The sequence below is a fragment of the Paralichthys olivaceus genome, chromosome 14, assembly GCF_024713975.1.
Source record: "Paralichthys olivaceus isolate ysfri-2021 chromosome 14, ASM2471397v2, whole genome shotgun sequence".
Lineage (NCBI taxonomy): Eukaryota > Metazoa > Chordata > Actinopteri > Pleuronectiformes > Paralichthyidae > Paralichthys > Paralichthys olivaceus.
In genome coordinates, this window is record NC_091106.1 from 23044675 (window position 1) to 23060298 (window position 15624).

Sequence of the window (15624 nt, forward strand, 5' to 3'; positions counted from 1 at the left end):
CCTCCCGTCTTTCTCGTCGTCCCTCTTTCTTCCCGTCGGATGCATCACTTCTTCTTCTCCTCTGGTTTATCCTGCTGTGAACATCCAGAAGTTTACCGTTGCTTCTGTTGGACATCGGGACTCGGGCAAGACTAAACACGGACTGACTGGTTGATTACCCGTCAATGCCTGCTCTCCCATTTTTCACTGGGTGTCTCTGAGTGTGGATTTGTGTGCTTGTGTGTTTGTGATTGCGTGTTTGCATGTATCTGCACCCCTCCCTTTTCTCTCGATCCTTGGATTACATATTGGTGTACGTGTAATTGAGAGTGAAATTCCGTGAGGTCCTTCTTTGCCTTTCTCTTTGTGTCTTCTTGATGTCCCACGTTGTTTGGAACCTTTCTGTCATGTGCTACCGATGCCTTACACAGGGTTAACCCTCAATGAGCCATAAAGGACGGCAGGGAAGGATGAGCGAGTGTTCCGGGGCAGCCGTATCCGGAGTGGTGATCCTGGAGGAACCTGAGGGTTCAGGGGCAACGGGGGGCCGTAGGGAGGGCCAGGCCCAGGATCAAGGTCCCCTTCGTTGTGCCGTTTGGCCACGCCAGCAGACATGGCTGTGTGTGGTCCCTTTACTTATCGGTTTCATTGGCCTTGGATTGAGCTTGATGCTGTTGAAATGGATTGTTGTTGGCACAGTGCGGGATTATGTGCCAACAGACTTGGTGGATGCTAATCGAATAGGCCAGGATCCTATCTTTCTCTCCAAGCCAAGCGGTATACCCAAAAGTCCCGACACCACTACAACTACGATTACTCCTACAGCTGATGGCGGGAACCCCGCGGCTAGAACTGTAACTGTTGCTAAAGGTAAAGCTCGCTCAACCGCTACAACCGCTACTACAAACCCCAGAGGAGGTGGAGCCTCGGATAGCCAAGTAACCCCTCGGAATCCTGTAAATCGAAATGGACGTGGACCTTCAGGCTTTACTACAACCACTGCAGCACCGAGGACGACCTTCATAATTGGAGCGGCAACATCTAGCCCCTCTCCGTCCAATCCAACCGTGCTCCACGATTCTACGCAGATGTGGACACTGGGGCATACTACTACTGAGACTGTCTCCACTACGCTCACCACCCGTACACATGGCCCCCGCAAAGCACGTGAGTCACTCGTTTTATTCAGGTTTAACATTTTTTGTCTTGTGTGTGATCGTTTGAACAGATTTTTTGGATTTTTCAATAATGGAATTCCACAGATGTGTTGCTGATTGTGTGGGAGGTTTGTTTCAATCGTTTTTATTTATTTCATTCTCTTGACATTTATGAGATTTTACAGTTATCCAGATCGCTTGGTTTGAAATTGACATGCAATGTTTTTCTGCTTTGGAAATTGTACAGCTGACACTCCAGTGGGCGGAGAATTACAGAGGTTTGATAAATGGCATTGATTGTTACAGTAAGAAAATCTGAAGCGTTGCTGGGGACTCAATAATCAATATCTCTGCTGTGGTTGGTTAAACCATGTTTCTCTGCTTCTTCATGTCGTGATTGCATCAAGGAGGGTGGTGCAGAAAATGTTTGTTTGGAATTTGGTGATTTTCGGAGCGAGATGTTCTTGTCATCACGTTGAATGGATGTGAATCAGTGCGAAGCTTCAATCAAGCAATTTTTTTCCCCCTTGTTAGAACTACTCAGACACGAGTTTGTGGAAAAGCTGATGTGCACAACCTGTTTTCTTGTGTTTATTTATCCAACATTGTTTTAAAATGTTGTCCTGCGAGTTTTGTTCCATGAAGAAACATGATTTGCACTCATCACCTTCACCTGTGCATGCGTGCTCTCACATGTACGCTGAGTGGAGTTGTTTCTTGAATCTAGATGACCCACTGACGTACTGCGTCCTGTGAACCTCCAGACATTTTCTACACTTATGACCTGTCACACAAATGTTGTCTGAACTCAAATCATTGCGTCATAATTGACTTGAAATGAAATAAGTTCTGAACCGTTCATCAATGAATGCTGATGTTTGTACCTTTGCTCTTGACATTGCTGTCCTTGACTCAAGTCATGCAAGCAATCATGCTATTGATTAGCGCTGCAGGGGATTTCCTTGCTCAAATGAACAACACACACACACACACACACACACACACACACACACAGCTTCCTCCTTGATTAATCTTCAAAGCTCTCAAAATGGTGTCACATTATTTGCTGGACGTCTGCTTGTGATGTGTGTCTGTCTCTGATTGTGATGCTCGGTCCTGCACAGACTCGCTCTTCCCTCAGCGACAGGACGCCGTTTTATTTTTGACAGTGACCTCATACTCTGCATGTATCGGGTCTCTCGGTGTCTGCAGAAAAAAAGCTGACAGGCCGACGGGCATTTGATGAAATTTAGATGATACAGGCTCATGCATCTGAAACGGTTGATCTCATGTCTCAGTTTAACTTGATAGTTGGATCCACAGAGTCATAGCATGATACCGACATCCGTCACCTTATGCTTTTGTGTGTTTGTTGTGTGCTATGAATTAATTTGGGGCATTTTAACTCGAATGTTGTTGCTATCACTCATCATGTGGTCTGTTGCAATGTGTGATTTACATGATCGCTGCCATTTATTCAATTAGCGATAATTACATGATGACAGTTATTTCATGAAAGTGGTAAACAAACTCAACGCATTCCACCTGATGTGGTTTCTCTCCTCTTGACTGCAAAGTTATTTCTTTTGTTTCCGTGATAATGAAAATATCCAAAGACTGCGCCAGAGACCAGGGAACGTTCCCACTGATAATTAGAAACAGTGGATGGTATGTGTGTGTGTGTGTGTGTGTGTGTGTGTGTATTATTTCATTAGCAGGAGGAAAAATGGAGGCCATGTATCATCATCTATTAATTTATTAATTAACCATTAAAAAAAAAAAAAAGCCATATCTCCAGCAAGTGCTCCTGAAAGCCATTAAGCCTTGTTGATAGATATCGCAGGGAAAATGTCACTCCTTCTCCAGCTCGCCTGAGAAAGTTCTGCCACTACGGAACAGCCAACACGTTTGATAATCCTAAACACCCGCACACCCCCTTTATTCTACCACCCACATGCTGCTTTGATTTGAAAAGGCCATCATTTTCACATTAACTGTCCATTATGTGTGAATGTGTTCTGCGCTATTACTGAATGGCCTGTGTTGGCTCTTGCTCAGGAACGGAGAGAATTATATTAATTTAAGTAAAGCTGGGCCATCTGGGTGCTCTTATCGATGCTGTCGCTGTCTTTGTGTGTCACAGAATTAAGATGGACGTAGATTTTAATCGACACCGGGCGGCAGAGCTTCCAGTTGCCTGCTATGGCCTTATAGAGCCGTGAAGTGGAATGAGCCTGTGCTGCTGCTGTAAATTCCCATTTGGGAGTTTTCCTGCTGCAGCCTCCTACATGCTACATGAAAAATGGAGGCTCACTGGAGAGATGAATGCAGAACGGAGCAGACAACTGAGAGAGATGATACCATTACAGGGGGCTGGGTGACCTCCGCTCTGCAGGGCCAAGTGTCAGGGGAAGCCTCAGTGATAACGACAGGGATTTCAGGCAAACAGGAAATCAGATATCTGCCACTGAAATAGAAACAAAGAGAATCTGGAATTAGAAGCTAGAAAATAAAAGATGAGTCAATGTTGTGATGAGTTAAATCCTTTCCAGTATAAAACAAAGGGAAGTGAGATTGTCAGTAAAGCACCCGGAGTTACGTCACTAACGTGATTGTCAGGTCCGTGCTCCAGAGTTCGTCCTGGTGCAGCCGGAGGTCTTTGTCTCCACGCTGAGCCACTCAGTGCGATGAGGTTTCAGTCAGACAGTGGCGCTGAAACCTAAATCCAGATTAACAGCCCATCACCGTGACTGTGCAAGCAACAGAGTTACAGGAGCCTACCTATCACTCACACACACACACACACACACTACATGGGTTTAAGTGCAGCCTGGATGTTGAATGATTGTTTTAATGGCCTGTGCGGGGATGTTTTTTATAAATAATGATGTTGAAGAGGACGCCTTCTCTTTGCTGCGTTTCAGGATCCCTGAGCCACTTTATGGAGGGAAAGGTTTACAGTTATATTAACACACTAAATACATTGTGTGTTAAAGCTATTGCGGTGTAGGGTAGCTAGGGTAGTGTAGGGTAGCTAGGGTAGTGTAGGGTAGCTAGGGTAGTTTAGGGTAGTTACGTTCTTTTGTGTTTACGGCAATTTCAACAAAATTCCCTGTGACTTGTGCTAAATATCTTTTTTAGTGGAAATGTGCTATCTGCAGCTCTCAAATAATAAACTGCAGCAATGTTTTAAAAGCACATTATAGTTTCTAAAAATAATAATTGATTGGATCACAATCTGATCCAGAATCCCTCACGAGGACATCATTCTTTATGGTCAGTATACAGTTCCAAATCTGTAGAAAGCTGGGATTATTCTGCGGCTGTGTTTCAATGAAATTGCTCTTGACATTTGTGAACTTATTCTCTGCTGTCTAATCTCCTGCATGCTCATATTTTCATGGTTTTTTTGGAGGGTTTTTAAAAAATATGAGCAACCTTTGCAAATCAGCATATAGTTTCCAGGGTCTCTCAGCAAAAGCCAAGTTTAACCGATTGTAAAATATGGACCTTCTAGTTCAATATAACTGTTAATTGTTGTTAGTGTATGCAAGGGTTGGTTTAACATTTTAACTTGGATCAAAGCTGTATTTGTTCACGTCCTGTGATCTCTGCCTGTATCTTTAGAATCACGGAATCTTATCTGCGTGTGGTTTTATCGTCACTTTGACACTTTGATCTACTAATTAAATGAACTCTGGCTTTCATCTCTGCTGGGCAACACGGAGGGCATCAGGTCCATGTTTGTGTTTCGCTAATCAGCTCATATGGAGAGATTTCAGGTTTTAAACCAGATTGTAGAGTTCAAAATCTTTACAGTTGGATTAGTTCTGTGAGCTGCTTAGTAACAATATCCCTATGGGGTTTCTCATGTATGCCTGTCTGTGCCCGTGCACTGTGAAATGTCAGCAGCAGCACGTGGACGTGTGTCCCCATGTCCTCTATGTGTGTGACCCAGCTGTGACCTCTTGAAGAGAACTGACATCAGCTCCGTCCTCCACGGCTCCCCTGCAGCTGGAATGGCAGCATTACACATTTAATCAGAAGCAATATGTGGACAAGATGGTGACTTGAATATGACACTGAATTTTGTCGCTTGATATCTATGATGTGGATGTTGTGATGCTCACTGTAAAAACGTTATGTTTCCTTGAGACGTACCTGGGATGATATCGATCACCGGCCTAGTTAAAGTGGCTCCTACAGTGGGGCCACTGAGGCCCTTTTTTAAAAACATATTTATAAAATATATATATCTATATATATTCCCCTTTGTTTAAAAAAGTATCTCCAGCCACAAGTTTTACAAAATCTTCTCCGTGCACATGCGAACACAAAAACAACAGGAAGGTGTCGGAAGGCGTGAAAATCTCTGTTCAGTCTCTCGAAACTCATTTGCATGTGGACAAGAGGATCAGATGCAAAGTGAAAAGGTTTGTTTTGCAAAATATCCATGAACAAGGTGTTAATCCAAATCATTTCATCTTCATGATCATTTAATTCACATTGAAGTGGGACCGTGGAGGACCTTGTTGATTTAAAATGTCCACCTCACAAGTCATGAACAATAATATGTTCAAATCCATTTTGTTTTTACAGTTTACCTCTTTCTCCTCCAAATTACAACCTGTTCATGAATTCTAGTTGTTTAGTTTGGCATCCAACACACACACACACACACACATCTGTGGAGTCTTGTAATCAAAATGTCTGGGGAAACCAGCATGTGTATTCCCATGCATCTGCATGATAGATGCTCACACTTTCCTCATGTTCCACTTCATTTAACCGCCAGGATGACTTATAGCCAATCACACACGTTGTTCCCTAAAAGATCAAGACGTTCTTTAATTCACAGCATCGCAGTCACTTTACATTAAGGCCACTTGTGACTTGACCATTAACTGAGGGTGGTGAAATCCCGTCCTGGCGTCCCGATTAGTGTTTTAATTTGGGGGCGATGCTGTGCGCGCTAAGCTTGACGTCACATTGATTCATTCTGATGAAACGTCTTGCAGGGGGAGGAGTGATGAAATATTAATGACGCGAAAGAGAAACATGTTCAATATGTAGAGGAAAGTGTAAATAATTGAAGATGGCCCTTTGACGAATCATGCCACGCCGAGCAATTCCCTGTGCAGACGTACTTGTTCAGTGAATGACGGTGTTCAGGATGAATTCACTCCCCACGCTGGGGAGGATACTTCTTGTTGTGGATAAGAAGAAAGTTGAGAGGTGTTACTTTCTGAGATTTTTCTCAACTGCCATGATGGAAATTATCCGTCCTCCTCTCTTCTCTCCACATCCCTCCCACATCTATCACACAAATCCAGATGATGAAGAGGAGCAAATTGGTTAAATGCTGCCGCTAACTTCACCGGAGCTTTTAATAATGAGTTCAGGTGGAGCTGACCTTGATTAGATGAAGCTCGCTGCATTTTATTGGAGCCAGTTGCGGGGGAAGCTGGTGGCTGATGAGATGTAAGAGTTAATTCCTTTTTCTGGGATTCACCCGCTCCAGAGGAGGCTGCCACCTGGAACTTAACTGCTCCTTATTCTCCAAGATGTTTGACGGGAGCCGGTGGACCTGGGATTTCTTTTGTATTCATTATGGGAATTCGAAAAGAGCGTTGAGTTGTCCCACCAGGATATTTTCACGTACACGGGTGCTCTTATGTCAGGGGATGAAAATCATCGTCATACAAAGACAATCAGTTTCATCTCACCTGATTTTTTTGTACGAGACTGTATCGAGTCAGTTTGCAGCTAATCCATAAATAATAATATTAGATTTGATGTAACACAACAGGGAACATGCAGCAGAAGAAGCACATATTGATTTGTGGGTTATTAAATAAGAGGGTTTTCCAAAGAGGCAATAATCTACACCCCCCCCTTCTCCCACAGCTCACCTTTCCCTCTCTCTCCCTTATTAAATCCATCAACCGGCCTACAGCAGAGAACCATTAACCCCAAGTAAGCAAATAAATATCAGACTGTTATGAGTCCAGCTGTGGCCAACAGCTGCTGTTGCAGTTTGTTTCTGTGTCATTAAGAAGAGAAAAGTTTGGGACGTGACAAACGGCCGAACTGTGGAAACTTGGACATCCCTGTCTCCCAGTTTATGTGCGAATAGATTGCAACGGGAAATGCACGTGCGTTTGCAAGACACATTTTCAATCAACATAATGAGAAGGATGCTGCGGCACAGTAGTGACCAGGTTAGGGAAAGATTGTGCTCACGTTAAGAGAAAAACCTTCAGATGCTTCTTTTCTTCTATTATGTGACCAAAGCCATAATAATGTTTCCCATCAGGCCTCGACTCAAGGAACCCCCCCCCCCCCAACCACCTGCCTGTTTAACATAACAACTGTCTGCATAGGTAAAGACCCACAGAGGAACATGAAACCTCCCACAGTCGGAACTGAAGCCTCTAGAAGGAGAACAAACGCAAACAAGTCGAGTTGTATGAATGAGACGAGCTGACCTTGAGACAGGCGGCGAGAGAGAGAGAGAGAGAGAGAGAGAGGATGAGACGGAAGAGGAGGACTCCATCATTTAGCTCAGTGAAAAATAAATCGTATTGGACTAGAACTGGTGCTGCCCTGAATTGTTGGGTTCTGATAGTTCAGTGCACAGTCGGGTTAAATAATCTCTGTTGAAGCATTTTATCTATGCTAATAGCTTTGTTTACTAACAGGTGCTGGCAGCACAATGAGCGGCGGCGGCGGCGGCGGCGGTGGGGGGGGGTGTTCCTCTCCAGTCCGCTGCGTCACCGGTGTATATCATTATACTAAGGTCAAAGTTTTTTCCTCGGCTTGTTTGACCTGAAGCTGTCTACAAATATAATATATGTTAATAAATCTGCCTTTCAGAGACTCGTTAGACGCCCGAAAGTTAATGAAGGAATAAATAAGAGGAGTAAATCTCATTCAAACAATATCACATTCACTTCGTTTGTTTTAGTCTTTTTCAATCAATGGACGTCTGGTAAATTATGGACCTCATTTATTTGGAGCTTTTAAGACTCAACAACCACTCAGAGAGTTTTACAGCACGAGTCACTGATTCAATGCTTCTATATGCAGCGCTGTCACTCATCGTTCAGACACTGTCAGTCCGTGAATGAGGAAGGATGTCAGGGGCAGCGTCGAGAACAGTGACACGCCCGACAACAATTTGATAAGATAAGATAAGATGAGAGAAGAGAACAGAAGATAAGATAAGATAAGATAAGTAAGATAAGATAAGATGAGATGAGAGAAGAGAAGAGAACAGAACAGAAGATAAGATAAGATAAGAGAACAGAAGATAAGATAAGATAAGATGAGAGAAGAGAAGTTAAGATAAGATAAGATAAGATAAGATAAGTTGAGATAAGATAAGATAAGATGAGAGAAGAGAAGTTAAGATAAGATAAGATAAGATAAGTTGAGATAAGATAAGATAAGATGAGAGAAGAGAACAGAAGATAAGATAAGATAAGATAAAAGAACAGAAGATAAGATAAGATAAGATGAGATGAGATAAGATAAGATAAGATGAGATAAGATAAGATAGGAAAAACGAAAATAGACACTCATGAGGTAATAAATAAATAAAAAATACAATAAAACACAACATTAACCATATATACAGTGTAACAGCATTGCACATTTAAAACTGAAATTAATTTTGGCAAATGGATTAAAGGAACCAGGGATCGAACCACCAAACACCACCTACCCGCTCTACCTCCTGAGCCACAGCTGCAGCAGGTGAGGAACTGGGTCAAAACTAATTAATTTACTCAAGTTTACTCAATGATTACATGTGCCTTCACATACATGTACATTAGGACTGAAAGATAAATCTGAATTACCCAATTGTCTATAACACACAGTAAAGTAACCCCCCCCCCCCCCCCCCCACACACACACACACCTGCATTATTAAAACAGTGCTAATGCATCACTAATAATAATCTACTACTCTACATCCCATCATCATTACAGAGTTCTAATTGACTATGGAATGCACTGAAGAGCAAACTAATCTAATAACTCTGACCATCGATTCAGACATCAGCACCAGTTAAAGTTTCCTCCCTCGTGGTTAGTTATGGATGACGACTGTTCATATGCCGGGGGGCGTGTCGGCACGTGAGCCTCCCCACCGCTCCCGTGCGCCACATTGATCCCGGTGTGATTGTATCCTGGTCTTTCGCCACTCAGCAGTTTAGCTGTGAGCCCTGTGAGCGAGCCGCCCTGCGTTCGGGGCGTGGGTTCTGATTATCCCGAGCTCGCTGCATTTTTGCCGGGGTTTATTTTTAGCTTCAAAGAGCGATGCCAGCTTCTCCGTGAGAGGATGCATGGAGCTGGCTGTTCTGGTGGAGGCCTCGGAGCTGACAGAGCTGGAGGAGACGACACAGGAAAGCGCAGAGGAGACGGTGGAGATGGCGAAGACAGTTTTTATTTTGGACACATTACAGTTGTGGACGGTTTAGCATGTTAAGCTCAGTTATAAAAATCTTCCTCCAGTGTTGGATCTGTTTATTTTGGGAATGCTGCCACTGCGCTGGATCTTATTATGCAAAGCAGCAGCAATCGGAGGACTCAACAATGGGAGTCTAAAGATGGAGGAGGCTATTTTCCAAGAAATCAGAGCTGTTCAACCGCACATCACATATTATATTACCTCACAGGAGGTTTCCTGAGGGAAATAAGAAGCTGTCGAGAAGGTCATTGTCACCTTGATGGGAAACACAACACACACACACACACACACATACACAGACACACACACACACACACACAGACAGACACACACACACAGTTGCGGAGTGCTAAGCTTGGTGTCATATGCTAGACGTTGGTCCTCTCAGCTCTGTCCTTGGGGCAGATGGTTACATAATTTGTCTTTTGGAGCCTGATATGGAGCATGTGTTTGTTTGTGTGTGTGTGTGTGTGTGTCGGTGTGTGTGTGTGTGTGTGTGTGTGTGTGTGTGTGTGTGTGTGTGTGTCGGTGTGTGTGTGTGTGTGTGTGTGTGTGTGTGTGTGGGCAATCAGTCGACAGTAGTTTCTCAGTATTGACGTCACACTTTATCATATCCCCTGTTTCGTTTTCCCTTCCATCCCAAGTCGAAATATTCACGATTGAGTAATTTGTCAGCAGTTATTAGTATTTGAACAGTTCATCATGCGAGCTTGTGGAAACCACATCGATAAATGATTGTGAAAAACTCCCGGTCGACTCTTCTTCTCGTTATTTTGTCTGAAAATCTGTGGAATTTAAAGATATTTGGCTTAAAACAGAGAAATGCTGCGGATCCTCACGTCGGAGCAGCAATTATTTGACGTTGTCCTTTGATAAATGTCTCGAGTGTTTGTCAAATCATTGATGATTAGTTTTTTTGTCAATCCGTCAATGTTCATCACTCCCAACTTGTTCTTTCTTGCTCCGTCTCTTGTTTCTTTCTTTTCTCTTCTAACCTCTGGACGCGGCTGACAGCTGTCTCCCAGAGACTTTCTGTGACAAGTGTGGTGAACTGGTGGGTTGTCTGTCTGCATGTGTGTTTCTGAAAGAGACACAGATCCACTTATGACAGGTGGACTCTCTGCCTCTGCTTTCTCTTTCTTTCTGTCTCTCTCTCCAGGGTGTGTGACTCAGCATTTGGGAGTCAAAAGAAAATCGTATTGCACAACCGTTCCATAAGCAATGCAGGAGAGCGGGGAGATGTGATGGGATTGTGGGGTTTAGGCGAAGAGCAAAAGGCAAGGAAGGAATGAATGAGACAAAAATGGAGGAGAGGCGAAGTGCAGGCTGAAAAATGCGGGAGTTAGAAATGCATTGTGGGTGCAGAAGGTGATTTCGCTGGAGGAAACCTTTCCACCAGGCAAGATGAAGGCAGACGGAAACCAGCCTCTCATCCATCTAGCAACAGTGAGCTCTCCCTTCAGTCTCCCTCCATCTTCTCCTCTCTGCCCACTCAGTTCATTTACATTTACATTACATCCAGCTGGAGTTGATTTGGTAGCGAGTGATGGATGGCGAGGTTCTGATGCTGTTTATAGAAATGGGCTCAGGGGGTTAGCAGTGTCAGCTGTTTGCAAGGTGGCGAGCACAGTCTGACACAATATGGGAAGCTCGTTAGCAGCTAAATCGCTAGCTGAAGCTGTGGCAACATCTATTTATGGGATGTGAGGGTGTAACGGCGGCAGGTCGTCCCTGTAACTCGCTGGTTAGCAAACAATCGTCTGACAATGGAACACACTAGTTTAGATGCTGAGGACTTTTCTTCAAGTTCTATTTGACCTAATTATTTTTACAGATTGAAGATTTGTGTCCATCGTTACAATGATATAGAAATGATGGTGCTGCAGGTTCAACAGCGCTCGCTCCGCACAGACCCGGTGTGTGGATGGCCGACACGACAGATCCAGATTAAAATCACAGGGTACATCTGTGACACACAAAAAAAACTATCTTTTAGAAACTAATGCTGTCATATCAGAGATTGTGTTTGTAAAACCAGATGGCCAAGCTCTGAAAACAGAATCACTGCCCTGACTCCGAACGCAACATCCCCTCACGACACAGATTCTGAAGTGACGTAATCTGTTATTATCTTTATTTGTGGGTTTCTTAGCTGCGGTCGGTTTGATGACCATTTGTTCTTTTTAACGAGAGGGTCGGCGCAGAGAGCTTTCTGTTTGCTCACCAACAGATCTGCAGCCAAAACAAACACGAGGCTGCTGGTGAACCCGGCGGCGCCATGGCCTTTGTGGCTCCTCACACACTCCTGGTTGGATATCGCTGTCCAGGTGAAACAAGCAGAGGCCCTGCAGTGTGTGTGTCCTGAGAAAGAGCAGGAATGTGTTAATAAAAAGAAAACTGTGGGAACATCATTGCATATGATGTATATGTCCCAGCATGCACTGGGTGAGATGGCTCAGCAGGTTATCACAGGGCACATAGAAGAACACTTTCACAGCCAGATCCACGCTTTGGGCAATTTAGAGTTTCCAACTCATGCATGTCGTCGGACTGCAGGAGGTGTGAGAGACAACCAGGGCGCCCGCAGGAAATGAGCGAACGTGCAACTCGTCCGGTCGCCCTCCAGCTGACGTATGAGCGCCTGATAGTAAATGAAACGGTTAATGACTTCTGTGCGATGCCTGAAGTGATGCATTGCTCCACTGGACAGTGTCATCAGCAACTCATTATCATTGTTGTTGTTGTTTATTTATATTCACGAGATTCTGATCTAAATATAAATATATTCAGCTGTGTGCACATTTAGTTCCTCCTCTGATGAACATGTCAGAGTCATTAGCTCTCAACACCACATCCGCCACTTGTCACCAGCGACTTATGTCCGACGCCAAGTACACACTAACACACACACACACAGACACACACGTACACACACAGACGGCTGGGGCATCACTCTTCCAGCTCCGCACTCTGGAAAGCGCCACGGAGGAAGATGGACAGGCAGGAGCTGTCAGCGAGGACGCGGAGACACAGAGTCGCTCTCTCACTTAAAATAATGATCCACATGTGGAGCGTCAGCTCGGCTTCAATTAGATGTGAAGATAATTATCTGAGCACGAGTCACTCATCCTCATCGGGTTGTGGATTACTGGAGAGGATGTGGAGTGAAGACGCTGATGAGTTTAGTTAGCGCCGAGTTAACACGAAACCATTCGCTCTTATGTGGAGCTGCACTGGTCCCCACAACCTGCAAGAACATTTTCAGCTTTCAAGAGATCGACTGTGGGTGGAGCACAAAGTCGACAAAGAATATTTTTCCTTTCTCCGAAACATATGAAAGGATTTCATGAATGAATTATGAGTCATTTTACTTAAATAAAACATTCACATCATCACAATTCACCTCAGTACTTCAGATTGTATCCAAACTCTCTGTCTTTGCTCAACGATCGGTGTCCTCTGTCTCTCTCTCGGTGAGGTGGTTCAGAAGGTTCAGCTGAACCGTGAACGACCAACGTGAGCGACGGCAGCGTCTTGTGTCCGTCTCGTCCACAGTAATTGTCCCATTAGCATTCATTTGGCACATGTGTACGCTCCCCTATATATTATATATCATCTGTTTGAAAGTACGCTGAGCGAACCCGGCTTTTCAATTCTACAACAAGCCGTAACATTAATAATAAATACCTGGCGTCTCTCCGCTGTGACACAATAGGCCTGGAAGGCTACAGTGGGTCCGTGGACTGTGAGAGCGGCTGCACACTCAGGATGTTCTGTGTGGTTATGCTTGAGTAGAGAACACTCGTATGTAGAAATGTTCATCACGTATGCTGACACACTGCCATTAAAGGGATAGTAGTGTTTTCAGGGGGGGACCTGACATCGGAGCGTTGACCTGTGGCCCACGCAGCGGGATTATTTCACTTTGTGGCGGAGGTGTTCGTGTGAGTGCGAGGGACATCTATCCGGATGAGTGTGGTTTTACAGAGTACCGCGTTCTTTTAATTAATCACGTGGACTTCCTCAGCTTGCACGTGATATGAGATATGAAATTAATGTTTTCCAATGCGACGCGACGCATTTCACATTCGTCACGTCGGACACGTGTGTTTTTATTGTTCTCTGTGACGGTGTTTGTCCCTAAAATCTTTGTCCATGTGTCTTTTTGCAAGTGGCGTCAAAAAGAGGAGAGGAAATGCATAACAATGTTGAAATCGTGAAAAAAAAAAGGATTAATGATTGACTCTTCTAAACATCTGTTTGGTGGCATGTCATCTCTGTGTTCTGTCGTCATAGCGGCCGATAGAAACACTGATCTTTTCATTTTGTAATTTTTTCTTTGTGATCTGTTGTCGTGACGTTTGTGAATGTGTGTGTGTGTGTGTGTGTGTATTTGAGGGATCGCGTGTCGTGTGTGTGTGTGTCGCAGCATCATCATATCTCCTCTCAAATAAGCCGAGCGTGGATGTCACATGAAACATCATCCGGTCGGAGTGTGAGATCCATCAGGCTGGCTCCAGTATTGTTGTCTCACGGGTCGACCACCGGCTCACTCACACAGACGTCACACTGCACAGAGACGCCATTAACCTCCTGCACAGGGCTTCAGTGGGATTAATGCAACTTCACTGATGACCCTGTTCTCTCTCCGCCTCTTACCATCCCTCTCTCTCTCTCTCTCTCCCTCTTGCCCCTCCCCCCTCTCGGTCTAAGTACCAACAAACCTCACCATTAAGCCTCCCCCTCAGTCCTTTAATCACAAGTTAAGTTGCGACATGTTACAGATGTTTGCTCTCCGTCACGGGAGGCTTTCAGCGGCCTCGTCGGCCTGCCCGCATCCTTCTCCCCCGTCTTTTGTGTGCTTACCTTTTTCAGTATTAACCTAAAACAACTCAACTTTGTGAAAATAAACACTTAAGAAATATATAATTTTATTTATACTCAACATCATGTATTAACAGGTCGGATAACGATGGCTGAGCAGACCATGTGTGAGGGCTAAAGGTTTCAATATACATATAAAGAGATTCAACTGTATATTTAATTCAAATTGTACCCGTAATTTGAAATTCAGGTGAAATTCTATAATTTCCACTGAGACGTCTCAGGTAAAGTTTAATCCTGGTTACTGTTGCTGTTTCCTCACAGCTCTGCATGTGATTTGAAGCAGCAGGTTCATTGGCGTGAGTTAAACTAAGAATCACATAAACATGATTGTTAATGACACAGATAATGGTTGTAATTGCCTTCATTCCTGACGCACGTGGGCAAACTGGAACGCAGCAGTGCAGCTATTATAGCGACGTGGAGGAATATTCACATGTTGTGTGTTCGTCACGTCTACTCTCAGCTAACGTTGAAATATGAAACTCAGAAGACCGTTAAGAATCGATTAGAAACAAACGCACAACCTTTTCTGTAAACGTCTGTTTTCTACCGCGTGAGCTCAGGTCGTTAAAAAGCGATCGATACTATCAGTTCATTAATTAATCTATTTATTCATGTTGATGTATGTTGCGTCACTTCTCCCCCTTTCATACGAATGTTTAACTTGGACTGCAACATTTATTTCAATGACTGATGTCACCTCTCAAGAGCTTGTTGCAACAATGAAATATATACGTGTATAAAAAATAAGCAATTATATAATAAATCATAAAAAGAAGTGTTCATCTTCCCTTCGTCTTCCCTTCGTCTTCTCTTCGTCTTCTCTTCGTCTTTCCCTTCGTCTTCTCTTCGTCTTCTCTTCGTCTTTCCCTTTGTCGTTCGGTTCGTCTTCCCTTCGTCTTCCCTTCGTCTTCCCTTCGTCTTCCCTTCGTCTTCCCTTCCCTCCATCTCGCCGTCAGTGCTGCCTTCATTGCCTCCTCCTCTGCTCTGCCGTTAGAAATCAGGGCAAATGCCATCTTGTTTCTGGAACTTTCTCTCACACTCATTAGGGTGCCAGATTCCCTCCGGCAACCAACATCCAAACACACATTAACCTTTATAGTGATGCATTTTTTCTCCCCCCCC

At 44.1% G+C, this 15624-nt stretch overlaps 1 protein-coding gene across 1 annotated transcript in view; it reads left to right on the forward strand.

Moving 5' to 3' along the window:
• The first annotated feature begins 290 nt into the window (after window positions 1-290).
• Window positions 291-15624, forward strand: part of LOC109645506 (pro-neuregulin-3, membrane-bound isoform) — a 265942-nt gene continuing 250608 nt past the window's right edge. Inside the window, exon 1 of the mRNA XM_069538704.1 lies at window positions 291-1146. Within this exon, the coding sequence (XP_069394805.1) occupies window positions 423-1146 (724 nt within the window). The 5' untranslated portion in view covers window positions 291-422. The remainder of the gene's footprint in view (window positions 1147-15624) is intronic.